We start from the raw sequence: 27,922 nt of genomic DNA on the forward strand, positions 1-27,922 counted from the left end.
TTAATATCTGCAAGCATTTATTTTACATTCTTTTTCTGAATTTTATGCGTATCAGTCTTATTTTAAAAAACAGCCCATAAAGATAAAATGTTTCCTTTTTTGTCTGTCTATGCATCCCCGTGCGGCACCTTCCGGAAATCTCAGGGCATCTTGGAGATTTCGCCGCACCCTGGGGCAGATTCGGAGACCTCCGGTACAGCGGGCTGGATCAGCTCCGTGAGAGAGAGACGGCCGGCAGCGTCCCTGGGGTCCGACTGCTGGGAGGCCAGATGGGTGAAAACGAAAACCAGTGAGTCTCCTGAAGAAACTGGCTCTAAAAAAAGAGAGGCTTTGTCCCCTGATTGCGACTGACGTCAGGACCGATTCTCTATGCCGCTCCCTTCTCTGTCCAAAAGCCTGGAGCTCCCGTCAATGAGAAGCTGACCAGATCATGTGGACAGACCTCTATCCACGTTCCTGTCCGCCATACATGTCAGGGGTCTTCCACTGCTGGCTGCGGACCAACTCGAACCCGGAGCAGAGCATTCATCTCAGTCACTGGGAAAGTAAAATGGCTGCAACAGCAATGAACAAACACAGTCCTTTGGGAACAATTTCAAAAATCTCCTTGAGGAGTTCTCTCTTCTTTTATACACGTAAGCCAGCAGTTCCTTTTTTCTCGGAACCTTTTGGAGCTTACAGACCTACGAGACCGTGTTTGGAAAGGTGTCACCGCACCCAGTACACAATGACAGTGTGAAGACACCCTAACCACAAATCGTGCTTGTCACAGACCGGACAGACCCTTTAGAAGAAGACAAATCACAGGTTGGCAAACCGAAAAACATTTCAGGCAGAAAAAATTACATTCATATTCATTCCGTACTGACCGGATCTGCTTCGCTAACTTCATTACATTTTTTGGAACTACCTTAAATGTGAGTGATGGGAAAACACTCCCCCCCCCCGGTTCAAGACACGTTTGGTTCGCTCCACACGGCTCCTGGGGTTTACTGCCCCGCCACTATGTCGATTGGCGTCTGTCGAATGCGGCATGCACCGGGAGGGAGAAAACACGGGGGGGGGGGGGAGGTGGCCGTCAGGGCTACGGCATCCTGACCCGGCTTTGTCCCAGAGCCGGGGAAGGCGGCGGCGGACCGTGCACATGACCTTAGGTCAGATGGTCGGAGATAATGGGGCCGAAGGCAAAACTGGCTCATATGTAAAACGAGGACACAGCTGTGTGATACAGAAGGGCTCGAACGAAGGTGAGGATGCAGGAAAAGTAAACATGAATAACATGGCAGTATATTACAAAGAACAATTTATACAAAGACATACGAATAAAATGAAAATTCAAACAATCTATATCTCAGTATGCGAGAAATCGCCATAAATGTGACGCACGAGAAACTCGTAGTTCCTTTCCTACAAATACATGGCAAACGTGCCAGTTTGGTCCTTCAGAAGTACATTCCAGTCCAAGACAACATTTCCACTGTCTTGTTGCAAAAGGGCAGCGATGATGTCGTGTAAAAGTGCAGCTTCCTGCTCCTCATTTCCTATATTCCAACGTAGTTTAAAGTGCATGGATGAGGTAAACAATTTTATTATTTCGTAACTTTCCTCAGAAATGGCCAGCTTCGAGTTAGTTTGTGGTTTCTTTATCCTTCACACCGGAACCATCCCATCCTGCATCGGTTGCACTGGGGACTGCATTTCCTGGACACTTGATGGGACTTTGTTATGGTGCGCCGCTGAAGATATTCCCATTCTGGCCATGTCCCTGCCGACACAGCACACTCGAGTTAATGCGCACGTGCCAAACGCCCAGTTCTCCCTCACGGGCTAGCTGGCCACGGGTTTGGGTACCTTCGGAGACTTACTCCTGCGTCATGCGGACTGCGGCCTCGGGGCTGGGGTAGCCGGTGGACCTGAAGTTGTCCCTGGACCTCTCCATCCCAATGGCGTGCAGCCAGTCTCCCACGGATCCCCCAGAGGAGGACAGCTGCTCAGGGCTGTTCGGATCCAGCAAGCCAGTACCGGTCCTGGACAGGGAGAGAGATGAGGCAGGTGCATGTGAGTGAGTATATGAATGAGTATGAGTATATGTGAGGCTACATGAATGAATGTGAGTATATGTGAGGCTGCATGAATGAATGTGAGTATATGTGAGGCTGCATGAATGAATGTGAGTATATGTGAGGCTGCATGAATGTGTGAGTCCACTATATGGACAAAAGTATTGCGATCCCATAGTAATTACAGCAATTGACCACATAAGCCAGACCCATTACTGACATACAGGTATATAATTAAGCACAAAGTCATGTAATCTGCAGCATCAAACACTGGCAGCAGACTGTGGGGGGGGGGGGGGGGGGTCACACAGAAGAGGTTAGTCAACCCAGCATCACCATTGGACACCTTTCCAGCAAGTCAGTTCTCCACATTTCTGTCCTGATAGAGCTGCCCTGGTTAACTGCAAGTGATTGCGAAGTGGAAACATCTGGGAGCAAGTTCAGCTGCGAAGTGGGGGGCCACACAAGCTCACAGACAGGGGCCTGATCACCCAACATCAATGCCCAACATGAATGGCAGCAAATCCCACCAGCAATGATCCAACATCTAACGGAAAACCTTACCAGAAGAGTACAAGCTATCGTAGCAGCTAAGGGTTAGCCGGCTTCATATTAATACCCTGTGATTCAGAGTGAGATGTTGGACAGACTGGAGTCCCAGTACTTTTGTCCATAAAGTGTATGTGTGAGGTTGCATGAATGAGTGTTTGTGGGGCTGCATTAGCGAGTATGAGTATGTGTGTGGCTCTATGACTGAGTGTGAGCATGTGTGGCTGTATGAATGAATGCGAGTATGTTTGAGACCTGTGTGCGTGTGTGTAAACACATGCGTGTAAACACGTGTGTGTAAACACGTGCGTGCTGAGTGTCAGGCGCCTCACCGCGGCGCCTCCCCTCCCGTCCTCTTCAGGCTGCTGGGGTTGCGGATGAGCTTGTCCAGCATGTTGACCGTCTGGCTGAACTTGGGCCTTGCACTGCGCTCCATCTGCCAGCAGTCCAGCATTAGCTGGTGCAGGGCGACAGGACAGTCCATGGGTGGGGGCAGCCGGTAACCCTCCTCGATGGCTTTGATCACCTGGGATTGTGGGAATGCAAGGGGTCAAAGTTCAGAGAGTGTCTGGACTCCAATTAAATAGTGCAATATGCAGCTCAGCAGGCTAGAGATCTGTGACTGTGTCCGGAAGGGTTGTTGGTTCAAGTCCCGTGTCTAGCAGAGTAATCATATCACCATTGGGCCCTTGGGTAAGGCCCAGCTGAGTGCTGCATGGCCTTGACCTCTGACCCAAAAACTCTCACCTGTATATAGAGGTGCATGAAAACTACCCACCTTCACAGGGATGAAGGAAATGCATTTCCATGCTATATTTAGTCTCAAACTGCCTGTTCGCTTGAAGATCCCATTATTACATTAATGAAGCTAAGTAGCTGGGTATTTATTTTTTAATATCTCTGTTCATCAGAGGTACTTGTCATTCTGGTAGCAACGCATGGAGGCTCGCTCTGCGGCAGCTTCTGGAAAAGCAGGTGAGACACTCACGTCCTGGTTGCTCATGTCCCAGTACGGCCGCTCGCCGTACGACATCACCTCCCACATGACGATGCCGTAGCTCCACACGTCGCTGGACGACGTGAACTTCCTGTAGACGATGGCCTCGGGGGCCGTCCACCTGATGGGGATCTTCCCCCCCTGTGGTCGATAAGACCCCCGTTATGGCACTTAATCCAGGTTAGGCATTTGGGGGGCAGAGGGGTGAATAGGCGGAGGTGCTGGAGCCTTACCCTGGTGGTGTAGGCGGCCTCCGGGTCGTCCTCCAGCACGCGTGACATGCCGAAGTCGGACACCTTGCACACCAGGTTGCTGTTGACCAGGATGTTCCTTGCTGCCAGGTCGCGGTGCACGTAGCTCATGTCTGACAGGTACTTCATGCCCGAGGCGATGCCACGCAACATGCCCACCAGCTGGATCACCGTGAAGCGCCCGTCGTTGTTCTGCGGAACGATGTCCAGGTGAGTGAAGCCGGCAAATCACCGGATTACAGTGCTGCTCCCTAAACATTACGCCCACTGCCCTGCCATCCATTTCCTCAGGTCAGTTCAGCAGGGGGAGGGCCGTGATTTCTTTTAGCCATGTTAGTTCGGTCTGCTTGCTACACGTACAAACAGCGACGAGCGACTCACCCTCAGGAACGTGTCCAGGGATCCGTTTTCCATGTACTCCGTGATGATCATCACCGGCTTGCCTGCATGGACAGGACGAGGGCGTCAGCGCAGCTAGGACTGCTCATGGGAAGGGAAGGGACCTCGAGCAAAGAGAACAGACCTTGGGAAGGTCTGCTCACCCGTCATCTGGACCTCTCTGCACCCCCCCCCCCCACTGCCCCATAGAAAATTTGTCTCAATGGGACGCCACTCATGAAGCATGACAACTGCCTCGCTCGCAGTGGATGAAAGAGAGCGCTCCTTCGATTGACAGCTCCCGATCTGGCCTGAGAAGACAAAGACCGCCCCCTTAGCCCAAACTCCTCCTCTGCCTTATTCTCTCTCCCCTTCATTTGCATGATTTTTGCATTTTTTGGCTTTGTTTACATTTCTGGACGCGCCGAGGGGTCCTGGTTACTATTCTCCGGGATTCCTGGGTTGCCGACTGGTTACCATAGAGACAACATACTGCTATCGAAATCGTATAAGAGGCGGATGGGGGGGGGGGGGTGGGACACCACGAGAGCGGTACAATAGCCATAACAAGCTCTCCCGCTCTGAGGCCTGTTTAACCCTGACCCGCTCTCCCACTCCCCGGACGACATTTAATACCCACACTGGAGACGACCTCAAACAGTTATTAAATAAATGCGTGTCAAACATCCCGGCCAGGCCTAAGGGACTCAGGAGATGAGTGTAGTTACAATCACAACATCGCCCATCCGGACTATCACTATCCCCTTTGCACCTCTGCATGTCGGTCGGTGTTGTGTTTGCTGACGCTTGCTGTCTTAGGCTATCTCACTATTTCTCCTCTTTCTCTGAGAGCAGTTAAGAGCCCAGAATGCTGTCTCAGAGGAGACCATAGTGCTCATCTGCTATTCATACCCGCACTCGCCAGCTCTCACGGCGCTGTCCGCCCAGAGCCCCGCATCCAGAGGTCCAAATGCCGGCGAACCAGCACTCCCGTCATTCGAGCAAGAAGAGAAAAAAAAAAAAAATCAAAAAACTCCATGCCAAAAAAAATGAAAGCCCAAAGAACGAATACAGATAGAGTATCAGCCCAGAGCCCTGGAACCATGTGGAGCTGACACTGTGATGAATGACTTCTTCTTCACATATTGCGAAAAAAGCCACCTCACAGCTGGGTTCCCTGGGACGGGCTCCTTCCCCACGGGACTGGGGGTCAACTGGTTCCCACTAGCAAGAAGCAGGCCTAGCACAGGTCAGAAATTAAGCTTTCGCAGTGGTTTTTGAGTGACTTCTTTTGAAGTTTCTTCCCATACTACCGATGCAATCTAGTCAAACCGATTTTATTCAGGCGGGATAAAAAGCCCTAAATCCCAACCTTACTAAGAGCCTCATCTCACTGGCCAGGTGCAATCCCGCAAGCGCACTTCAAGCTAATGATAATACCGCTAAGGTCGACCCCAAAGCTTCCTACTGTCAAAATTCACATCATTTCCTTTTCTGAGGGTACCTTGAGATCTTAAGAGATTTACGTGCCTAGGAACACTGTGCTTCAGCTTCTCAAATGAGAAAAATCACTCTAGTTACTGTATTCTAGCTAAATAATACATGCCAGCGGCACCAAGCACGAAACTCACATTTGGTGACCACTCCCTCCAGGTGGATGATGTTGGGGTGGTCGAACTGGCCCATGATGCTGGCCTCGCTCAGGAAGTCCCGCCTCTGCTTGTCAGTGTAGCCCGCCTTCAGGCTCTTGATGGCCACGCAGATCTCCCGTTTTCCCGGCAGCTTCAGCCGGCCGCTGCACACCTCGCCGAACTCCCCTGAGGAGCACAGCCGATCGTCCCCGTCACCGCTTATAGGAATTCTATTCTACTCCCGAGTCAAACATTTTCAAGCCGGCCTGCTGTTTGCATGAGCTTCCCTGGACTGGAAGGGAGGCTCTTTTCCATGTGTGTGAGACGGGAATTGGCTTACCGATGCCAATGACCTTCTCGATCTTAATGCAGGAAGCGTCTATCTCTTTGGCAAACTGTCGAATGGCACGGTTAGGGTCCTCGTAAGTGAAGGGATCCACGTAGGTCTTCATACCTACAAAAAACGTTCATATACAGTATATTCATTTGCCAAAAGCTTTTATTCAAAGTGACATACAATTGAGAAAGCAGATTCAGTCTCTAGGGGATTGGAACTGAACCGATGACCTTCTGATCAGAAGCACAGCGTAGTAACCCGCTGCTACACCAGGGCTCTCGGAGGATGTGAAAATCAGGGGGGGTACCAGCCTAATTCTTGCCCTCCACCTTCCTATGTTGGGGTGCATCGACACTTACCTTGGGGGGGGCATTTCTCCTCGTCCGCATCCTGCTTCGCTTTGCTGTACTTACTTCTCCTAAAGAAGCCCAAGAGATGACAGTTGCTAACACACCCTAGATAAAAGAACGTACAAGCTTCCATCTAGCTCTGTTGTGTGTGTGTGTGTTTTTGTTGGTGGGGGGGGGGGTACAATCACAAAGAAGGGATGGACGTAAACAGATCTAGAGAAGAGATTAACTGATCACAGATGGACAACACTGTATATCTTGGCTATTGCTTTTAAAGCCCCAATCTCCCCATGAGACTGAAGCAACAGACAATCGAGTGAATGAGACATATAAAAGGTCATTGAGCCCAAAGATAAAAGGCAGCGAGGGACCACCTGCGTGGCCGGAAAAGGCCACACACTGTAGCGGAGGGAGCACCTGGGCTCGCCCGCCGGCTGCTTCTCCGCCGGGGAAATGTCAGCACGCCGGCGGCAGCGGTGCCCCCAATCAGCCGTTTTGTTCAGCATTTAGGCGGCGCCTCGCAGGAAGCACTCAGGAGCCTCTCGCTAAAGCGCGTCCCTCCGGAAACAGCCCGTCTGTTCAGTCTCTCGCCGATTCATTTGTAGTTTGTCGGCACGCGTGAAAACAAACTGGAGACGTGGGACCAAAGACTTTGCGGAAGGCGGGGAAAGTTTATGTAGGTTTTGCGGCAGATTCCTTCATTTATAGTCAGTAGGAGGACGCCAGACCTTGGGAGGGATGAACGTCACGTGTTACAGTGTGAGGATTTTGCCAGGTTCAAACCGGGATCGAAATATGACTTTCCTCAACGTCAGCCTCTATAAACAAAGAAAAACGTGAATCTAAGGTATCCCAAACCCGCAGCGACCTGGCTGAGGCTCTCCTCCCACCCGGGACGGAAAAACAGCGAGGAAATCCTTAGCGAGCCGAGAGTCCTGCTTTTGGAACTCCCAGAAACACAGGAAGCTGTCAAGATGCCGACCGATACCACAGGCTCATTACGATGCTTCCCTTTGTTTGTCCCACCAAAAAGACTCTGCTGGGGGGGGGGGGGTCACATTATTACGCTTCATTCCAGAACTTTCTTGAAAGCCAACCATGCTGCGGTTACATAAAAGTAGCTGTTTTTTTTTAGAATATTGAATGTTCAGTTTGCGATTCTGTGACCTCCCCTGTATTTTACATACAAACATTTTAGAAAAACTATATTGATTTTACATGAACTGGAAAATGAAACAGGAAGTGACTTGACCTTGTGTTGCATTCAGTACAAAAATAAATGATTTGGGGGGGAAAAAAAACAAACGTGGACTTATAAATTATTCCTTTGAGAGCTTTTCTTCTGAGTGTCCAAGTTAAGCATCACCCCCATGTTGAAATACATGTATGATTCTTACCAGGGCGTTTCGTGTCATTCTCAACATAAACAAGAAATAATTTTGCTGATATTTGTACAGTTGGGAGTGAAACAGCCTCTTCCTTTTTCTTTCTTATGAAAATAATAATATTCATAATGCATCTCTCTTATCCACCTGCTCATTCAGGCCTGGGTCACAGCCACAGTAATAAAAGCATTTTTTTTTTATTACTCTGCATCTTCGGAAACATCACTGGGAATTCACTGGGAACACGATATGGATTACAGCCCTAAATGAAAATGCTCACGGATCCAAATGGGCAAAGGCTGAGAGAGTTTGTGGAGGGTGAAAACAGTTTTCCCGTGAATCTGCTGTGAATTGGTAGTGTGTTTTGCGTGCCGGGTGTCGTGATTTGCAATACTGATGAAGCTAAGAGGAGCTGGAGTGGCGTTTTTTTGAAAGGGGATGGAAAAGCGAAATGCTTGAGACAGTGGTAAAAAAAATATTCTCCTTGGCAAAACACCAGCTTCAGAGTTCTGTGTGTGTCTCACTTTCGGTGCACGTACTGAGCGGCGTGCAATCGAAACCACAGCGGCGGCATATATAACAATAAACAACCTCTGTAAATATAGCTATTAACCCCATGGATACAGCTCTGAATCACGAGAGCAGATAAGCGGCAGGAATCAGCTGTACTGTCACGGAGAGGACGCGGACCGCAGGGAGTTAAGACGGCGGAAACGGAGGATCACGGAAGGGCAAAGAGCGCTTGGCGAGAGGTATCTGACCTTCTGGAAATGACAAAGGCCCCCACAGCCACGAGGAGCAGGCCGATGGCACCGCCGCCCGAGGCCAACAGCACGGTGGGGTTGGCGCCGTCGCCGATGACTGGGGATGGGACTAAGATGAGAGACAACGGGATTTATTAGTGGTTCAGTGCCTGGTCATGCTGCGAGTGCCAAAAGCAAGCACAGGGTATTTTAGCATGCGCCGTGCGGTCTACGTCGCCCAGAATAGGCAGCCCCTCAGGGGGTCCGGAGCACCCCAACATACCAGAGTTAGTCATTAGCTCATAGGGGGCGCTGAATTCGCCGTAGCCCGCGGCTGTGCGCGCCCGCACGTGGAAGACGTACGAGGTGAGGGGAGACAGGCCCTTGATGTCGGCGCTCCGGGAGGAGGTCTTGATTATTCTGTAGCTCCTCTCGTTCTGGTCCTGGGGAGGGCAGATAGGGAGCGGAACAGAGCGAGGGAGGGAGGGAGGGAGGGAGGAAGAAGGAGAGCAAGGAGATTACTTTCAGCATGTTTTGTGAATATGCTTTTCTGGAAGGTTTTACCCATTCATTAATCCTTCTTGTGAGCGTTACGCAGAGCAGAGGAGAGATTTAAACGTGTGATCTGGGGGTCAATTCATTTCGCCGTCTAACTAATACAGACAGAGTTATTTCACACGCTGGTGGATGAAAAGACCCGCGGTCACAGATCAACATCATCGCAGGGCCGGACCTCACCAGCCGGCAGCGATTCGCAGAGAAACAGACACTGAAAAGCCTCCCGCTTGTGTATGTGTTCTTTAACTACACAACCCTATGTGTTCTGGAAAGCTCCTGGCGGGCCCGCCTGAGCAGTGCACGCTTGGATGCTTTAAAGGTCGTGTTTTACTGACATCACACAGGAAGAGCTACTGTCCCAGTTTACGTCGGAGCTTCCGGAAAGCGGCGGTTCAGAAAGGCAGCACCTCTATAAATCATCACTGACGTGGCGCCGGCGGTCGGACAGAAATAGCTACCTGGGATCATCCAGGAAGCCTTGGGCAAAACAACGACACCGGCACAAGTTACTGGAAAAAGGTCCTTGGCTTCAAAATCCGCAGGGCCGCCATTTCCGCTACGGTTAGCTGACATTTTGTCTCCTCCGCGACCCCCCGGCCTCGCCACCTGGTGGCAGGAATGCAAGACGCCGCTCCTCACCTTCTCGTAGTACTTGACCTCGTACTCCAAGATGACCCCGTTGGATCGCTCGGGCGGCTGCCACACCAGTGAGACGGCGTGCCGCGTGATCTCTTTGGTCTGGATGGTTGTGACCTGGGAGGGAGCTGCAATAGCAGAGATACAGCGCTTGAGGTCCGGCCCGCCGAGGTCCTGATCAGTTCCCTCCCGGCACAGGAGCCACCATTCGGCCCCAATTTGACTTTAAAATAATAAAACAGAATCACTATTTACAGTTTCAGTAAAACTTGGTTTCCTGCAATGTGAGCTGGATTGCAATTCGTCAGGCATGCGTTTGACTTTCCTCTTAAAGGGCCAGTGCTCTACCACAGCCTTGCACTCCCGACCCCAAAAACAGTGTAAACCGGCTCAAATACTCAGTCCACACCTTAGGGACGTGCGCACACACGCGCATGCACTCGAAGTGAAACCAAGTGCCCATCTGAATTTTACAGGGCTGCTGAGGCTTTTGTGATGGGCATTATTATTGTAATCATGGCCTCTTCAGGCGCTCCTCAAGAACGACCCAAGCTGTTCAAACGGCTGCAATTTCCCTGGCTACAAAGAGCACGCCGCTCCCATCTGAGGTGATTCTCCTCGTCCTGGAAACCTGCATTTGTTTGTCCCACTTAACGACCCCCCCTCGCCAGATCACCCAGTCGCTAACTTCCAACCCGCCTGTTCGGCTCTGTTTTCATTGTGCGTCAACTTGGGGTTGACGCCACGCTACGCTAATGCTATGCTAATGAAGTCACTTTTGGGATACTCCCCTTCATGCTGCCTTACGAGCAGGTCTCTCTCTCTTTCTCTCTCAGCTCGGCCGCGCGGATTATCGCGCAGGTGTGGCGCTGCTCGGCGGACGTCCCCGCGGCGCTAAGCCGAGAGCTCTCCCTGGCTCGCCCCGTCCATCTGCCAAACGCTAACACCGCAAACCGAGCGGCGCGCGCTAACAGCTGACCACACTGACTGTTTTGCTAAGTTTCAGGCTAAAGTTGCGGCCACGTGGACTGAAACCCACCCAGCAGAGCTGGAGAATGTGTTCAAGGTTAGATGAAGACTGACAGAAGTAGCCTCAGCGTCTCCGATTCAATTTAAGATGCTTAATTAGTATACTTGTGTAGCCAACATGTTTATCTGAGAAACAGCTGCGGCCTTCAAGCCATAAATGGGGGACTTAAAACGGGCTGTTTACCACTGAAGCCCAAAATTGTAAAATACTAAAAATAATGGCACTCCCCCCCCCCCCCACCCCCAACCCCGACTGGACAGCTTTCACACGTTTGTTGTGACATTCGCGCAGGTCCGGTCTCCTTGGCCTCTGACACACTCGCCCCCCTTTGTTCAGGCCCCCCCCCACGTGCAAATGACAGGACTGACCACAATGGGGCTGCTTTCCAACTGTGGGAACAGCGGGGCCTTCTAAGGCTTGGCTATTGGGCCTGTAAAATCATGATTAGTATAAGGGCCCCCCCTCCCTTGAAGCCCCAGAAGACCTTTTTGGAGCTTTTATTTTGGGGCGCTTTTGTTTCTGGGGCATTCAGCCAGCAGCTGTCTCATCCTCACGGCAAACGCCATGTCCGGCAGCTCGTAGTGGCGCTTAAACGGCTTTAATGAGGGCCGCGACGGGCGCCTCGGTCTCGCGGACGCCGAGAGCCGCCGGCCAACAAAGACGGCTTTTGAAAACCAGAAACCCAGAAAGAGGAGACCAAGGAATGGAAACAGGGGAAAAAAAAAAAATGTGCATCAAGAGTTTTCAGTTAAACACCGTAAACTGGAGAGCAAAGTTACAGGACATGTTTGTGTGACACACGTCTAACTCGGCCAATCAGATGCTGACGACAGATGCAGAGATCTTCCAGGTAATCGTGACAGGGGCAATAGCAGTGCAATTTCAGGGAAAGCCTGTGTAAAACCATTACTATGTTAATGACTGTATACTGCTAAGTAGCTAAGAATGAAACAAAGACAAACAATGGTGGGGTTTGTAAAAGCACTACTAGGCTCTCTGTCATAACCTCCATCCAGCCCGAACCTTAACCATAAGTAACCAAACAAAATCTGAGACTTCTGCCATTTTCAGTTTTTTGTTTGCATTTACAGATATTTGTGGGGACCTGAAAAATGGTCCCCACAACATCAAAATAACAGGTTTTTGGTCCCCACAATGTCATATAAACATAATCCACACACACACTCACCGGCCTGGTTGGTGGTCACGGTGACGGACACAGACTGCTCGCGCCCGGGACTCTGCTGGGACACGCCGTTTACGGCCCAGACCTGGAAGGTGTAGTTGGTGTGGGCCTGCAGGTCGGTGATGGCGACACGCGTGTCTCGCAGCCCCTCCTTTTGGGGGGAGTAGTGCACGGCGCCCCCGCATGGCTGACAGCGGCGCGGGTCTGGCCCACACCGCTGGCACACCACGCTGTAGCTGAGGTCGTCGCGGCCGCCGGACGACTCCGGTGCCGTCCACTCCAGGGTCAACGAAGTCTCGTTCACATTGGAGATGAGCTGCTGGGGGGCCGAGGGGGGTCCTGGGATGGAGACGGGGGGCGGGCACTCGTGAGCTCATTTGCACGTGTAAAATGTGTAAAAAGACACACCCAGACATTAAGAGGGATCAACATTCCTGTCAGACCAGCATCCCGAGCCACTCGACATCACTGTTGGGGGGGTTAGTAAGGCCCTTAACCCCATGAAAAACGTTCTAGGGGCACCAGATGAAAGTCTGACCACAAGTTTTATTCTTATATGTGTTTATGTCTCAAAAAAAGAGAATAACATGGAATATGTGAAAATAAGCATTTTGAGGACCAGGGAGGCAGGACAGCGTGTGTGTGTGTGTGTGTGTGTGTGTGTGCGTGTGTGTGTGTGTGTGTGTGAGCAGGCCAGTGTTGTGCGTTACTGAGAATTACCACACCTTCTCTTTTTACCTCGAAGGGTCAACATGAGGTGTGATTAACCTACGAGGCAGTGACACCCTCTGTCATGGTAGGCGGAGCTTGTGTCTGACGTTAAGCTCCAGACAAGCTGCCAAAGCTGCCAAGCTGTCCTGCTGCCTGATGATTACAGTTACAGACCAACATCCAAGGCAGCGTAACAACGTCTACAGTTGGACACTGAAGTTATTGTATATTTTACTGAGGCAGCTCAGATTAAATGTGTAACAACATGTCTGGGATGCCCGTAAAGCTAGAGCAGTCAAGGGTCAGAGGTCAGAGGTGAGACCAGTGACAAAGTATGGAGGCCAAAAGGAAAGGGGACAACACAGGACACACACGGCGAATCGGAGAGATAGACAGACGAAATACACACACACACACCATCACATGTACATCAATGAGAAATTTATAGTGAACAATGAATATCCACAGACACATGTACATTCAGACATACTTAGAAATCCAAATGAAGACTTTCGCTAAACTCCCAAGTTTAAATTCCTGTAAACTCCTGCTTTAATGTTTACCCACCATAACGAAACTCAAATGCCATAAGAAGTTGTAGTTCCTTTAAAAGAAATTAAGAGAAAAGGCAAACAAGTATTTTTTTTTGGTATTGGTTCTCAAATCTGTGTTAATGTATTCTCTGAAAATCCCTACCATGAGACTGAAGCCTGCTCACACACACACACACACACACACAGGTTCTCTCTCACACACACACACACACACACACACACACAGGCTGACACACACACAGGTTCTCACACACACACACACACACACACACACACACAGGTTCTCACACACACACACAGGTTCTCACACACACACGGGCTGACACACACCCCCCCACACAGACACACTTACGCGTGCACGCCATGGAGACGGGGTCAGAGGGCGAGCGGAAGTATCCCTGGTGGCAGCGGCAGGCGGAGGAGGCCTCAGTGGTGGAGCCGCTGTGCTGAGGGCAGGCCGAGCATCCGGGCTCCGTGGCCTGAGCCTTGAAGAAGCCGGGCCTGCAGGCTGAGAGTGCGAGAGGCGTAGCTGTCATCACCTGTCCGTGCCTAACCCCCCCGCGACCCCACCACGACCCCCTTCTCGTCCTCCGCCGTCCACGTTCCCGGCACAGACGTCCCACCATTCTGCAGGGAATGAAAGAGATAAGGGGCGGCAGGAATGCATGAATGAAAGTGCGCTGGCCGGGGATTCTGTTTATGACCCTAATTACGAGCCCCGGCCGCCTCCCGGGAATGCTGTCAGTGCCTTATCGCCGGCGTTCCCGTCATCTCCCGGGATCGTGCGGCGCGATCCGGCAGAACCCCCCCGCCAGCCATGGAAGGCGGACTTGTGGCTATTCATAGAGCCTTTATAGTGTGGCCTATCAACATCGGTATAAAACACGCTCATGAATCTCAAGTGTTCTGCATTCTTCTAAACCGCTGGGCCATAAACTTATCTGGATTTTACGGTCGTACATCTTACTCACATCTACGCCGCGGCTTAATAAAAGCGGCCACAGGATAACCGTGGTCGTCTGGGATGGTTCTACCAGACGGGTGTCCTTCCCACCCCTTGCTGAACTACAAACTGCAACACACGAATGTCTGTGTGTCACAGGGGGTCCTGTTCATGCCGGTCCGGACCTTCGCGGGAACCGCGTGCGGTTTGACAGCCACCGCACAGCCGACGAGTTCGGACGGCGTGGTGAACAGAGGGTCTCTTTTGGGATGAGGGAGGGTCAGGAAGCCCCATGTGTGAGTTGCCTGTAAACCAGCCGCTGGGAGCGCTGTGTGGATCAACAAGTCACATCACCTGTGACCAGAAGGCTGTCGGTTCAAATCCTGTGGTCGGCTAAGTAATTTTAGTGAGGCCCTTAACACCAGTTGCGCAAGGGACAGTCCCTGCTTTCTCAAATGTACATCGCTTTGGATAAAATGCTGCTAAATCAATAAATGAAATGACATTATACTGGTAATTCACTTACTAAGAGTTTTAAGTCCAGGATAATTATAGGCAAGGGAAGGTACCAGATGGCTGGCCGAGGCCTACAGCTGGACGTCCGCCGCTTATCAGCACAGCAGCGGTGCTCCTGATCACTGATGACCCTCCCACCGTGGCTCAGAAATGTCCCGCCCTCCCCCCCTCCCCTCCGCAGCCTGACCGATTCACTGAAAGTGGGGAGCCAATCAGCGAAAGATATGGGGGTGGGGTCATGTTAATTGGGATTCGACAGACGAGCCGTCGCAGATGAAGTGAGGGGAGATTATTCTCACTCTGATTGGGAGCGGTCTCAGATGCAGAAGCTGACTAGAGGGGGCAGAACAGGTCTTCAGGCAGGATCGGGACGGGGGGGCACTTTTAACAGGGGGGGTCTTTATCTTTGTGCAGCAGAGGGGAAAGCGAGATGAAGCCCCCCTCCACCAAAAAAGCTCACCGCTGGTTCCTTTTAGAGGAACGCCCGGGGGAGAGTTAATTAAGGGTTGTGCCCTGGGGCTTCTGACATCACGGGGTGGGGGGGGGCGGGGGGGAGGCAGCCTGCACCTGATCCTAAGACCTCAGCTCTTTACCGAAGTGTCCAAAGCAATCTGACTTTACAAGGGGCCGCCACATGTTGAGTGGGACGCCCCCCCCCCCCAAGCTGAGCCCTTACTGTGGCCTCTCCTGTCCCATCCTAAACGTAAGCCGGCTGACTGGGGGGCTATTTGTGCCACAGGGCAAAGCAGCTTTGTTTGGGGGGGGGGGGCTGACACTGGATTAAACTGATGGGTTTTTTGCCCATTGATAATAAGGCAGTGATTACAGGCTTCTCCCCTGTTATTCAGGATCGTTACCCCCCCCCCCCCCAACCTGAAAGAGGGGACAATGTGTCCTCTTTGTAATGCTAAACAAAGGCAGTGGCCTTGATGGCATTTGTGGATCTGGACTCATAGGTAGGATTCATTCCCCTACCTGCTGGAGCGAGTGCATAGTGTGTGTGTGTGGGGGGGGGGCACGAAGGGTTACATGTGTACACAGGAGTGTGGGGCGGGGGGGCATGTGTTGGTGCATGTGAATGCATGCTAGGAGCTGGTGTGGGCGTGTGTGTGCACAGGGGTCTGCAGGAGTGCATGAGTGTGCATGGGAGGCTATGTGAGTGCATGAGTGTGTATGGGGGATTGTGTGAGTGCGTAAGTGTGCATGGGTGACTGTGTGAGTGCATGAGTGTGCATGGAGGACTGTGACTGTGTAAGTGTGCATGGGGGACTGTGTGAGAGCATGAGTGTGCATGGAAGATTGTGTGAGTGCATGAGTGTGCATGGAGGACTGCGACTGTGTAAGTGTGCATGGGGGACTGTGTGAGAGCATGAGTGTGCGTGGGGGACTGTGTGAGTGCATGAGTGTGCATGGAAGATTGTGTGAGTGCATGAGTGTGCATGGAGGACTGCGACTGTGTAAGTGTGCATGGGGGACTGTGTGAGAGCATGAGTGTGCGTGGGGGACTGTGTGAGTGCATGAGTGTGCATGGAAGATTGTGTGAGTGCATGAGTGTGCATGGAGGACTGCGACTGTGTAAGTGTGCATGGGGGACTGTGTGAGAGCATGAGTGTGCGTGGGGGACTGTGTGAGTGCATGAGTGTGTATGGGGGATTGTGTGAGTGCGTAAGTGTGCATGGGTGACTGTGTGAGTGCATGAGTGTGCATGGAGGACTGTGACTGTGTAAGTGTGCATGGGGGACTGTGTGAGAGCATGAGTGTGCATGGAAGATTGTGTGAGTGCATGAGTGTGCATGGAGGACTGCGACTGTGTAAGTGTGCATGGGGGACTGTGTGAGAGCATGAGTGTGCGTGGGGGACTGTGTGAGTGCATGAGTGTGCATGGAAGATTGTGTGAGTGCATGAGTGTGCATGGAGGACTGCGACTGTGTAAGTGTGCATGGGGGACTGTGTGAGAGCATGAGTGTGCGTGGGGGACTGTGTGAGTGCATGAGTGTGCATGGAAGATTGTGTGAGTGCATGAGTGTGCATGGAGGACTGCGACTGTGTAAGTGTGCATGGGGGATTGTGTGAGTGCATGAGTATGCACGGGGCATTGTGTGAGTGTGTAAGTGTGCATGGGGGACTGTGTGAGCGTGTAAGTGTGCATGGAGGACTGTGACTGTGTAAGTGTGCATGGGGGACTGTGTGAGAGCATGAGTGTGCGTGGGGGACTGTGACCGTGTAAGTGTGCATGGGGGACTGTGTGAGTGCATGAATGTGCATGGGGGACTGTGTGAGAGCATGAGTGTGCGTGGGGGACTGTGTGAGTGCATGAGTGTGCGTGGGGGACTGTGTGAGTGCATGAGTGTGCGTGGGGGACTGTGACCGTGTAAGTGTGCATGGGGGACTGTGTGAGTGCATGAATGTGCATGGAGGACTGTGTGAGTGCATGAATGTGCATGGGGGAACGTGTGTGTGAGTGAGTGTGACATGCACGAGGGAGTGTGAGCAGCAACTCGCTGTCTTTGACAAAACAAAGGGGCACAAGGGAGAAAACGAAAGTAGGACCAAAAGTTCCAAAAGCCCCGGAAGGTTCTGCTGTAGCGTTTTACAGGGCGGGGTGGGGGTGGGGGGGGGGGGGGGGTTGGAAGAGAGAGGATGAGGCTGCAGGGAGGGAGAACAGAGGAAGGAGAGGAGCCTGACGAGAGAGCAGGGCCACGTCACATGGTTCAGAGAGCCAATAACGCGTCAGATGCACACACACACACGGGGAGCTCAGACTCTGCCCCCCCCCCCCCCCAAGATCCCCAGCTCCTTCCACGTCAGTAAAACCAGGTTGGGAGGGGGGCCTGCATTGTAGGATTAGAGAAACAGCTTGCAGCCCCTTGAGAAATTATGGGGTTGCCTGGCCCACCTGAAGCAAATGATTCAATCAGGATCAGACAAAGCCTGTTGTTACTAATCTCCGTTCACTGGAAGGCAAACTTTGTCCTCCCTCCCGCTGCCGTTTCCCAGAAACCCCCAGTGCTCGTCCCACACCTCTGCTTCGAGACAGGAATGCAAAGCGATTCATGCCATAACCACCCCGTATAAAAATGTCTTTCTGGGCGTCGGCCCCTCCCCACATTTCTCTTTGCTGTATTAATGTTGGCCTTATCATCAGGCTCACCACAAAGACGGTGCCACTCACCACAATGGCTCAAAGGAAGGGGGGAGCACGTGGATTTTCCAAGAGCAACACCGGGACGGAATCCGGGCACAAACCAGGAAGGAAAGGTGGCGGCAGGACGGGGGGGGGGGGGGGGGCAGCTGCTAGGCAAGTTAGCGCGTCAATGCCTCTGTATGGCGAAAGCCTCACATATTCCGGAAGTTGTCATCATTCAGGAGCATCACATGGCAACAGGACATTATAATCCAGCCAATCCTCGTCTCCTTTCCATTCAAACATTACATCATGTTTCAGACTTTATCATTATCAGCGTATTAGAACGAGGATTTGCAGCAATATTGCCCAACTGCCTGGGAACACACCGAACCATGGCTCAAGTGGGCGGGGCCTGAGTGGACGCCCGCCTCCCAAAAGGAAGTGATGCGTAAAGGCTCCAGCCCCCGGTGTACGCCAACCGCCATTAACCCCGCGCAGCAGCCTGCGCGAGCCCGGCTACTCTTTGTGCAACGCGATCCGCTAATGGCTTTCGGGTTAGCGCGGGTTAGCCGACTAATGCAGCCTCTCAGCCACAGCTGGATGCTCCGACGCTAATGTCATGACCCCCCCAGGCGCGGCCCGGTGCGGAGCCCTGGGACGGGTAGTGCAGACTGGCGGGGTCCGCTGTCTGGCTCGCTGAGCTGCGTCACGCTCAGCTAAAAGCACCGAGGCTGCCCCGCATTCCCACCATCAGCTGACTGCTAAATATCGGCGGCATGATCAGGAAAAACTGCGCTGACCTTTAAGCAATTTTCTGCAAAAGTAACGGGAAAAAACATCCTCACACTGCGAATACGGCCCGTTTTTGCCTTCTTTCATCAGTCTGTCTGCTCCCATCGGGGCCACCTATGGCTAGAATGGGTCCTGCCGGCACTGCGTTTAGCTGTTTCCGCGGTAGCGGTGGTCATGTTGCCGTGGAAATAGCAGAATCTAGTGACAGCGGGACCATTCCAGCTTAGACGAGGGTCCCCAGGACCTGTCACTTAGGAATGTCCTTGGTGTCACGTGTAGGTCTGCAGGACTCTGGCTCTACCTCTGCGAACTGGATTCTGAGCCCCTCCTTCCAGTCTAATCCATTCAAGAGTTTTTAGCCCTCGCCCCCCCAAACCCCCTGCCGCCTCTCCCACCCCCCCAGGCTGGGATGCTAATAGGCTCAGCGGTGGCTTAGACCACATTTCAGTCACACTTAATAAACCACATTCTCCTGCTGTGAATCGCTTCTGTCAGAGGCTCGGTGCAGTAGGTGATTGATTGACTCACTCTGCCCCATGTCCAGTCAACAGCTCAAAGAGGAGTGATGTTAACAGCCTTTAGATCACATGTACAAAAAAACAGCCACTCTAAGAGAGGGCCCTTTTCCTGGGGGGTGGGGTCACGTTCCGACAGCAAGACAGCTATGTAAGATAATGAAGTCCCCCTAGGCGATTAACCTCAGCTACCAAGTGAAGTCGGGTTCGACACGCAAGAGAGGAACTTAGCTAATTAAATAAATCATATAATATCCTAATTGTATCGTGTCTGTGTGGTGAGTAAGGAGCGAGACGGCTGGGGGTGGCCACTGGTCTGGCAGTGAGATGAAAGCCCTTCAAATTAATTGGCAGCGGTAATGTTCTGTGGTAAAGAAAGCTTTGCGAGGCTCACACCTAATTACTCGTATTCGCTCAACCATTTTTATCACGCCATAATGCCTTTCTGACTGGTAGACAGGTGCCGACAGACGTCTGTGAGAGCCGGGGTGGGGGGGGCGTCACCACGGCGACCCCGAGCCCACAATCCCTGGAGTCATATGACCGCAGGAAGGGGAGCGAGGTGGAGGTAATCCAGGCCGTTCTTATGGGGGGGGGGTACCATGGCGACCGAAACACGCGCCGTCGAACCGGCTGTCCGTGTCCGGGTTACTTTCCCAAGCGTGCGAGAAACATGGAGGAAGCAGTAAGGGAGGGTGGGCATGGGGGGGGGGGGGGTTGGGGGGCCGAGGTGGGTGTTTCAATCCGATGCTCAGGACATGGCGACGGGGCAAGCCAGGCGATGAAAGAGCCAAGAGGAGAAAAGCTTTGAGGAAAGACAGGAAAGAGAAGAAACATCTGGAAATAATGAGAATGAACACACACACAGTCCTGGAGAAAGAGTGAAAAAGACCAGAGGCCCAACGTGCGAATGCACTTCTCTCACGTCTGGCTCTGAGAGTGTGGCCTCTTATTACACTCAAAAACACTGTCCGTCTCTGTGCTGCGGAAATGCTTCCCGGAGACCAGGCCGGAACATCTACCCTCACTGCCGCGTGAAAACGTGCAAATTCTGCCATTCATGTGTCAGGGTGAGGCGGATGGCGTCTTAAATGTCACTGAGTGGCGTCTGTTAGAAGCGAGGCGTTCAGACCGAACCGACACTGGACCGAAGACTACGTGAGTCTCGTGGGGAATTCGGAGCAGCCTTTAGGACTCTGTGTCTCTATGCTTCTCAGAAAGGAAAGGCTCAGCAGGAGAGGAGGAATAGGAGCAGGACACCTCAGGGGGCACCTGACACCATGACCTTAGTCTCCATGTCAAGCTGATGGAGGTCGAGGGGAGAGTCACAGACACACAGAGTCACAGACACACATATTCAGCCACAGACATGCATATTCAGACGGACACACACACAGATACACACTATCAGACAGACACACACACATATAAATGTATAAATATACACACAAACATGGACACACACGCAGAGAAAGACACAGACACACACACTTGGAGTCTGGAATCGACTTGACCTAAAGGCTAGCCCAGCAGAATGAGAAGCGGCACTATAAAATCTGAATTATAGATCAGAAATGTAAGCAAATAAATGTAAATCAGTGACTGGAGGAGGGGTGCTCTGGAAGAAGGGGGGCAGGCCTCTTCATAAAGAGGGGGGCCTGAACCCTGAGCCTGGGGGCCATGTGCTGTGTCGCTTTGCATTTGGGGGACATACAGAATATGCAAATGAGGGATCCACCAGTGACCAAAGTGCAGGACTCTATTTTTTTTTCTCCTCTTGCCACATTCTTCCTTTCTCTCCCTCACTCACTCCTCTCAGACAGCTGACGGCCCTCCTTTTCACAGGCCTGGGGGAGGGGTGTGTGGGGGAGGGGGGTGCGGGGGGGATCGTGACAGGAATCGACGTGCGTGGCCCGCATTGGCTCAGAGACCGCTGGCGCGTTCTCCCAGGAACGCTCGGCCTGTAGGGGGCGGCGTGTTTTACATCCTGGACGGCGGGTGCCGAGCCCGGCCATGGAGGACAGGGGCGTGATTCAGCAGGTTGGGACCAGGACAGCGGAGCAGAACAGAGCAGCGACTGAGACCTCACGGGTCACTGATCATTAGCGGTACCGTTACCGATTTTGGACCCATTAAAAACACATTTTACTGGGCCCCAACTATTTTTCGGCCCCCTTGTAATCATCCTAACTTAGGAGGGCCCTGCTGGCCATATGAGTAACATCCACCTGTAGCGTGACGTTCACTCGACCCCACAAATTCTCTGGCCCCGGTCTGCCCCTCTAATCCCAACACTGCTGAAATTCACCACTGGCGTAAATAACACTTCCGATAATGACTGTTAAAGTGCCAGCGAAAAAATGAATAAACCGAATTGCCTTTGTGGGTTGCTGCGCGTAGCCATCTAGCTATATGAATGAAGGCAGCGCGCAGCTTCCGAATGACCCAGAACATCCAGTTTACCACTGACAACTCCGACGGTGTCATGGCAACAGTCGGCCCTATTCAGGGCTAAAGTCTCCAGGCACAAAGTATCGTACGACAGCGGATAACCCATAATTAAGTACGTCTCACCCTAATAAAAAAGAAACACTGCGAGTTTCTAAGTCGTTTAAATCTGTTGCCAATCAGATGAATGCCTGACGCTTGGTTTTAGGATATGGCTGGAGATTCAGCACAGCGAGAAAGAGAGAGAGAGAGAGAGAGATGTATGGGGCACAAAATGGAATACCATAATGTTTATAAATCAACATGTTCCTTATCACTTGCATCTGGAGCCATCCTGAACACGCGTGTGTCCACATCTGTGGCTTGTATGTTCCTGTTTGTGCTCCTGGCATGTGTCTGTCTGCGTGTATCTCCACATGAGTCTGTCTGTGTGTCTGTATGCCTCGTACCTTTAGTGACAGGGTCAACTGACAATAGCAAGCTGTCAAACTCTGAGGTCTTAATCAACGACAGTCTCTAATGGACACAGATGGATGGGAGCGGCGAGCACCTCTGACCCCCCCTGTGTCCGTCCCGTCGCATTCCTGCCCCTGACTGCCCTCAGCCCAGCGGGGAGGGGGGGGGCGGCTGTCGCATTCACCCGTCCCCCGCCTCCGCAGCCGTCCGACTTTCTCTGACGCCCTGGGACGTCCCACCGAGCGACGCCCCCTTCTCCCCGCAGACCATAACCCCATCATGGTCGTCACGGTCAAGGCGGAGCTTTCGATCCGGCCCCCGCTCTGGATTCACGCTCCGAAATATCAAGCAGAACCCAGAGCCTGGGAGTGTGAAGGACCTTTCAACCTCACCCTGGAGAGGAGGATGCCGGACGTTGTCGCGGTCGGGACGGCGAAGCCACGAGATAATCCACCGTGTCGGCCCCCATTTACCCAGAGCGGGACTCGGGGCGTGAATGTCAGCAGGACTGACACTGTACTGACCAGAACTACAGACAGCAGCTGCACGAATGAAACAGGCCCTAGGACTCTGCAAAGCCTGCGCTTTTTATAAAACATGTTGCGTCTTTATATTTTTTCAGTCATCTATTCCAATTTCAAGGTTCATTACTCTACTTTAGAAAGATGTCCTGCGGTTCAGATGCAGCCAGAGAAAATGCAAACCCTTCCCTGTGTATTTATTGAAAAACAAAGAGAATAAACCAGCGGATTAAAGCGGACGTCCTGCCTAATCTCCGTGTGAAAGTGTCTTGCGGCGTTTCCTTGCTCTTCCTCTACGTTTCAGCTTGATATGTTTCTCGAGGATTCTGAGCCTGGACCCCTTTGGAGGGCTGGACCGGCAGAGGGGGAGGGCTCGGCGATGGTGCGTTAACCGGCAATCAAACTTCCCGGAGTAGCCTTGACCCCCGACCCCCCCAGAGCAGACTTGACCCCTGACCCCGCTCTTAGGCCCCCTGCCCCGTCTTGCCACTCAAACTCTCAAAACAGCCAGCAAACGGAGGGCAACGGCCGTCATCTTTGTGACGGCGTTGAGATCATCTCATCTTCTGCCTGCCGTCCTTTGTTTTGTTCCTGACGGTGTGTTCCCGTCCCTGGGACGATTAAGCGGCCTCTCGGGAGCGGGCCAGCGTCTGTCCGCGTGTGAAGTTCATTCCGGTGGCAAGCAGCCGAAGCGAGATCCTCGATTATGCCGCCACCTGACGAGCAAACCCCGAGGGCCGCTTCTCAAGTCGCATAATCAGCACGGCGCTTTTAACTCGCCCGGCTCCACATCGCTTCTCCTGCTCTGAGCTGCTCTGTAAACACATTTCCTATCTAATAATCCTTTTTGGACTAAATGTACTTATAACGCAAATACCAAGGGAGGGGGGTGTGCAAAACGAGAAGGAGTGGTTTCATTTGGTGGTCAGTACAAGCACAATCCGCAGAGAAACCAGCAGAGCAGGCAAATGGTTGGACACCTATATCATAGGACCCCAGAGACAACCTGAACAGCACATGACACATGCATAGATAGATGGATGGATGGAAGATGAGGAGCTGGGGTCTATATCCTCTTGCTCGGTGTCCCTTACAGGGGTAACTTACCATTGCATGTGCCGCCACGTTCCTCGTACCCGGGGCTGCACAGGCAGTTACCGATAGGCACCAGCCACTCGCCGTCGGCGCCGCAGAACATGCGCGGGGCGTCCTGCTCCTCGGAGTTGTGCACGCAGGAGCCACGCACCTCCACCAAGGAGGAGGTGTCGCCACCCGTGACCGTGTCGGGGAACTGCGCCAGGTTGCGGACGGTGAGCGGGCAGCGTTTGTAGAAGACGCGCACGGAGACCAGGGCGATGCAGGCGCCCACGTCCTGGAAGGCCAGGTAGAAGCCCTTGCGGGTCAGGGAGCCCACGACGCGGACCTCAGTGTTGAGCTTCATGATGCGGTCGCCGATGTCCACCTGCGTGAAGCTCTCGTCCGCCGCCACCGTGTCGATCTTGCCGAACTGGCTCTCGCGGATGTAGCGCTCCTTGTCGTCGTTGGACTCGTAGTAGTAGAGGTTGAAGGTCTCCTTGCAGGTGCCCGTCACCCCCGGCAGGCTGTTGCAGTCGCGCAGCGTGAACTTGATCTCCACGTAGATGCGCTGGGCTCCGCCGCGAGCGATCCAGTCCGTCCGCAGCCAGTTGTTCTGGCTGGGCTCCATCACGTTGCACACCTGGTAGGTGCGGATGGGCGTGTTCTTCTCGTCCATGATGCTCACCTCCTCCCACTAGTAGACGATGCCGCAAAACAGGACAACGCCCATTTTCATTACTCATTACCAAACACCGGAGAACCCACAGAGCCTACAGAGCCCACAGGTCACAAAAATTGATTTAAAAATGAATAAAACAGAAAGCTTGCTTATCATCTCAGCAGTTGCAGGGTGCAGGCAATTACGGTGCTGGCCTTTCCTTTCTAGGACGATAGTAATCGCTCAGGTGATTTTTATTGCGAAAACGAGGCTCACAGACGCAGCTTGAAGCTCTCGTTAAAGTAAATATTTTAAAAAAATATATAACACGATTTACCCATGAATCTTAAAAACCTGTGATCAAAATCTCTAATGGGGAAAAAACGTGCAATATGTTAATGTAGCAGCAAAAAAAAAGGATTTGAGAATTCACATTTGTTTGCTCATCCTGGTGTTTATTTTCTTGAAAGTATATCAAAGGAAATGCCGCAGGCGACGTCGCTCTATCGGACCTTCATCGGATCTCCATTTCCAAGGCAAAGGCAGTGCGCCACCCGGGCGTTAAAAGTTACCGGAAAATGAGTAAACGTGTGCTTGCGGACGAGAGCTTTAACAACAACAATAATAATTAATAATAATAATGAATAACAATAACAATTATTAATAATAATAATTAATAATAATAGCGCAGTGCAGCTGTTGGAGCTTTTAGATAACAATTAAGTTAATTAACTATTAATTTAACAATGGTCTATCTAAAGTTTAATCTTCAAAAATAAAGAAAATGTAATTATACATTTACTTATATTTTAAACGCAAAAATGAGAGACTAAACTGTCTTATCAATGTTATTATTTATTTATATTTTAATTTTCACAATACGGTTAGGCCCTATATATAGATTAAGACATGAGTCAAAAACCCCAAGGAGCCACATAATTTCGATGTGAAATAAGCCACTGTACGTAGCGGGGCACCTCCAAAGACAGCAGTAATACAGGCGGTTTGCTGGAGCGTCCCCGCACGTCTCGGCGCTCCCGTATCTGCGCTAAATCAGCCCGCTGTCAGCGAGCCGCTCGGCCCCGATACAGCCGTTCACGTTTCCCTATAATCGGTAGTTTTGAACAGTTGCACTTTGTTTCCTTATCAGTGTTACCTTATATACACCAATTAGACGGGTCACGGGCGCGGCATTCATCCAGATCTCCTTCCAGATGATCCCCTATGATTCTGTAATCGCCGAAAAGGCCCCCTCACCTTTTTCTCTTTCCGAGTGGGGGATATAAAGTTACCCCACAAAAGACGATTCATTGAACTGTCTATTCAGGAAATATGACGCCTCTGAACAACATCGTTCTCGCGTTACCAAGGAAAAAAGAAGACATTTAGGTCTTTTCTTAAGAGTAGATATTATGCGAGGGGTGCACTTACCCCTCCTTCTGTTGGGCTTGCCACCCATTTCAATTCCCCTTGCACTGTTCGGGAGTCCAGGAGCGTCACTAAAACAAAAAGTAAATGAACAGAAATCCCCGCTGAGTAAAAATGCATGCAGAGCAACAATTAAGACAAAAGTGCAGCTCTCAGCGCCGTCTCTGCGCAGGGAATTAAATTCAAACATTGCAACTTCGTATCCATAGTCACAATAGCGCGACGTTCCTCACGTAATCGTTCTTGTTTACGATCATTAAATAGAGCATTAAAGTTTGTATCTTTGGCTCAATATTAAACAAATTTAAGTTTCAATTTTAAATATTTATCAATAATAGGGCTTTTCTGTGATAATGTCAACAATGAACAATTCATAACATAAAACGTTTACTACACTTATTTAAAAGCCTACTGATTTTTTGTTCCCCGGATTACTGAAACAAATGGTAAGAAGATAAAATTCACGCTAAAAACAACAAGGTTCAAGAATACACCACTAAACAACAGATTGTGTTTAATTATTCTGTAATTTATTCTGATTAGGCTACAAAATAGTTTTACTTATATAGAACGAACAGATAAAAATTTAGGAATGTGTATGGCTTTAATCTGATGCGCAATTCGAATCAGATCTACTCACTGGCTGGAAAAGAATAGGGGGTTTGGATGCGATCCAACGGTTTGATAGGAGAACCCTAGAAGGACTGGTCAGCAAAGAATTTATATTTTACAGTCCAGCATGAATCCCTCGAAATGAGTTCATAATGCATATGTGACTAATTGTGTCGCATAACAGAGAAAGACAAATAATTACGCAGAGCATCAGGTCTGTATGAAACCGGTCTCAGAACGCAGTCTAACGTTTACAGCGAACGGTGACGTTCAAAGTTAATTAGGCTCCGTATTTAATGCATGAATTGCAATGTTCAAACTATTTTTGAACGCACAAAATTTACCAGTAGCATCCCGCGTATAAACTTCACTCATTCAACTGAAAGAACAATATCTTCACTAACTGGTGAAGTACAGGATTATGTTCTATATTATTATGCTGGACAAAATTATATGTACATCAAAGCACGTATATGTATAGTTGCGATTTTGCGTGTTTTATTTGTTCGCATAAAAATGAACTTTTTGTAACGTATATCTTTGGACTGTATGGCATCTGAGTGTCCCCTCCGCGCATTGCCATCACCACAACGCGAAGCTCGTCAGGTTGCATACGCGGATCTCTGATTTACAAAAAAGTCGAGTCCGTCTCAATTTGTATGCAAGGACGCGACGTTTTCAACTCGCGTCGAAACCCATAAAAACACAGCATGCAAAAAAAGAAATAAAAAAAAAATTAAATCCTGGTAAATTCTTGGACACATCTTCAGTCGATGCGGGACTTTAACAGCGATGCCCGCAGACTAAAATGCTGTAGTCCTTCACAAGAGAGCCATCGGTGGGAAAAAAAAACAAATTCCATTAAGATCCCACTTCTGCCTTACCTTCATTCGGAGGATAAGTCCGAGATGAGGAAACAAAGCTGAAAATTCCAAACAGTACAGACGACACCGTGAAAACAAACGCAGCCATTTGCTCGGGTTGGACTCCGTCTCCTTCGCTCCGAGCTGCACAGGTCCGAGGTGCGCTCTTATCCCTGTGGAATAAGTGTTGGAAGAGGGCGCCGCGTCTATAGCCGCTGCCAAGGGGCGTTCCGGCTGCCTGTGACGCGCCAGTCAATCCACGCGCATCCCTACAAACTCACTGCAGCGCACCTTTCGCGCGCCGCCCTCCGACAAAGCGGCGATTTATTTAGCCTAAGCGTCAATCGATTAGCAGTTTCATGTTACATTGTTGCGGTATTTTATTCAATGTAATTATGGGTTTCAGTTAGAGGACCTGGGATTTTTTTTAACAATTACCACTGTTTTTCAAGTATGCTTGAATATTATTGTCGCAACTGTGCGCGAATTGCCGTTTCGATCTCCAAGCTGCACCACATTTAATGGCAAAGACAAACAACTTGTGAAACTTTCTAGGGGTCCCGATCAATGACACAAACGGGAACCAGTACGATTCGTTCGGTATATTTTA

At 51.1% G+C, this 27,922-nt stretch overlaps 2 protein-coding genes across 4 annotated transcripts in view; one reads left to right on the plus strand and one right to left on the minus strand.

Moving 5' to 3' along the window:
• Positions 1–27,584, minus strand: LOC111847407 (ephrin type-A receptor 4-like). Of its 2 annotated transcripts, none has more exons than XM_023818551.2 (17): positions 27,334–27,549; positions 25,841–25,908; positions 23,782–24,445; positions 13,709–13,864; positions 12,095–12,430; positions 9,879–10,003; positions 8,965–9,124; positions 8,700–8,811; positions 6,563–6,621; positions 6,207–6,320; positions 5,867–6,052; positions 4,239–4,300; positions 3,840–4,049; positions 3,598–3,747; positions 2,942–3,135; positions 1,866–2,027; positions 1–1,765 (listed from the first exon to the last, which is right to left on the minus strand). In XM_023818551.2, exons 1-17 carry the CDS (start codon positions 27,419–27,421, stop codon positions 1,651–1,653), a joined length of 2,961 nt encoding a protein of 986 aa, XP_023674319.1. In that variant the 5' UTR covers positions 27,422–27,549; the 3' UTR covers positions 1–1,650. The 2 variants fall into 2 exon arrangements, with proteins under 2 accessions (XP_023674319.1, XP_023674320.1); XM_023818552.2 differs by having other exon boundaries at positions 1,642–1,765; positions 1,852–2,027; positions 27,334–27,584.
• The window catches only part of ccl20l (C-C motif chemokine ligand 20-like), a 29,078-nt gene continuing 9,624 nt past the window's right edge, over positions 8,469–27,922 (plus strand). For both annotated transcript variants that reach the window (XM_023818554.2, XM_023818555.2), the window contains exon 1: positions 8,469–8,690. The gene's annotated coding sequence lies outside the window, so the exon portion shown is untranslated. The remainder of the gene's footprint in view (positions 8,691–27,922) is intronic.

This window comes from Paramormyrops kingsleyae, chromosome 21, assembly GCF_048594095.1.
Source record: "Paramormyrops kingsleyae isolate MSU_618 chromosome 21, PKINGS_0.4, whole genome shotgun sequence".
Classification (NCBI taxonomy): Eukaryota; Metazoa; Chordata; class Actinopteri; order Osteoglossiformes; family Mormyridae; genus Paramormyrops; species Paramormyrops kingsleyae.

What these genes read in the sequence shown, in the direction of transcription:
- LOC111847407 (XM_023818551.2), bottom strand. Translation starts at nt 27,421, where the DNA reads ATGGCTGCGTTTGTTTTCACGGTGTCGTCTGTACTGTTTGGAATTTTC. An exon ending in CGTCTCCATGGCGTGCACGC is followed by an intron (nt 12,431 to 13,708) that starts GTAAGTGTGTCT and finishes TCTCCATCCCAG; the next exon opens with GACCCCCCTCGGCCCCCCAG. An exon ending in CGTGACCACCAACCAGGCCG is followed by an intron (nt 10,004 to 12,094) that starts GTGAGTGTGTGT and finishes CTGCTATTGCAG; the next exon opens with CTCCCTCCCAGGTCACAACC.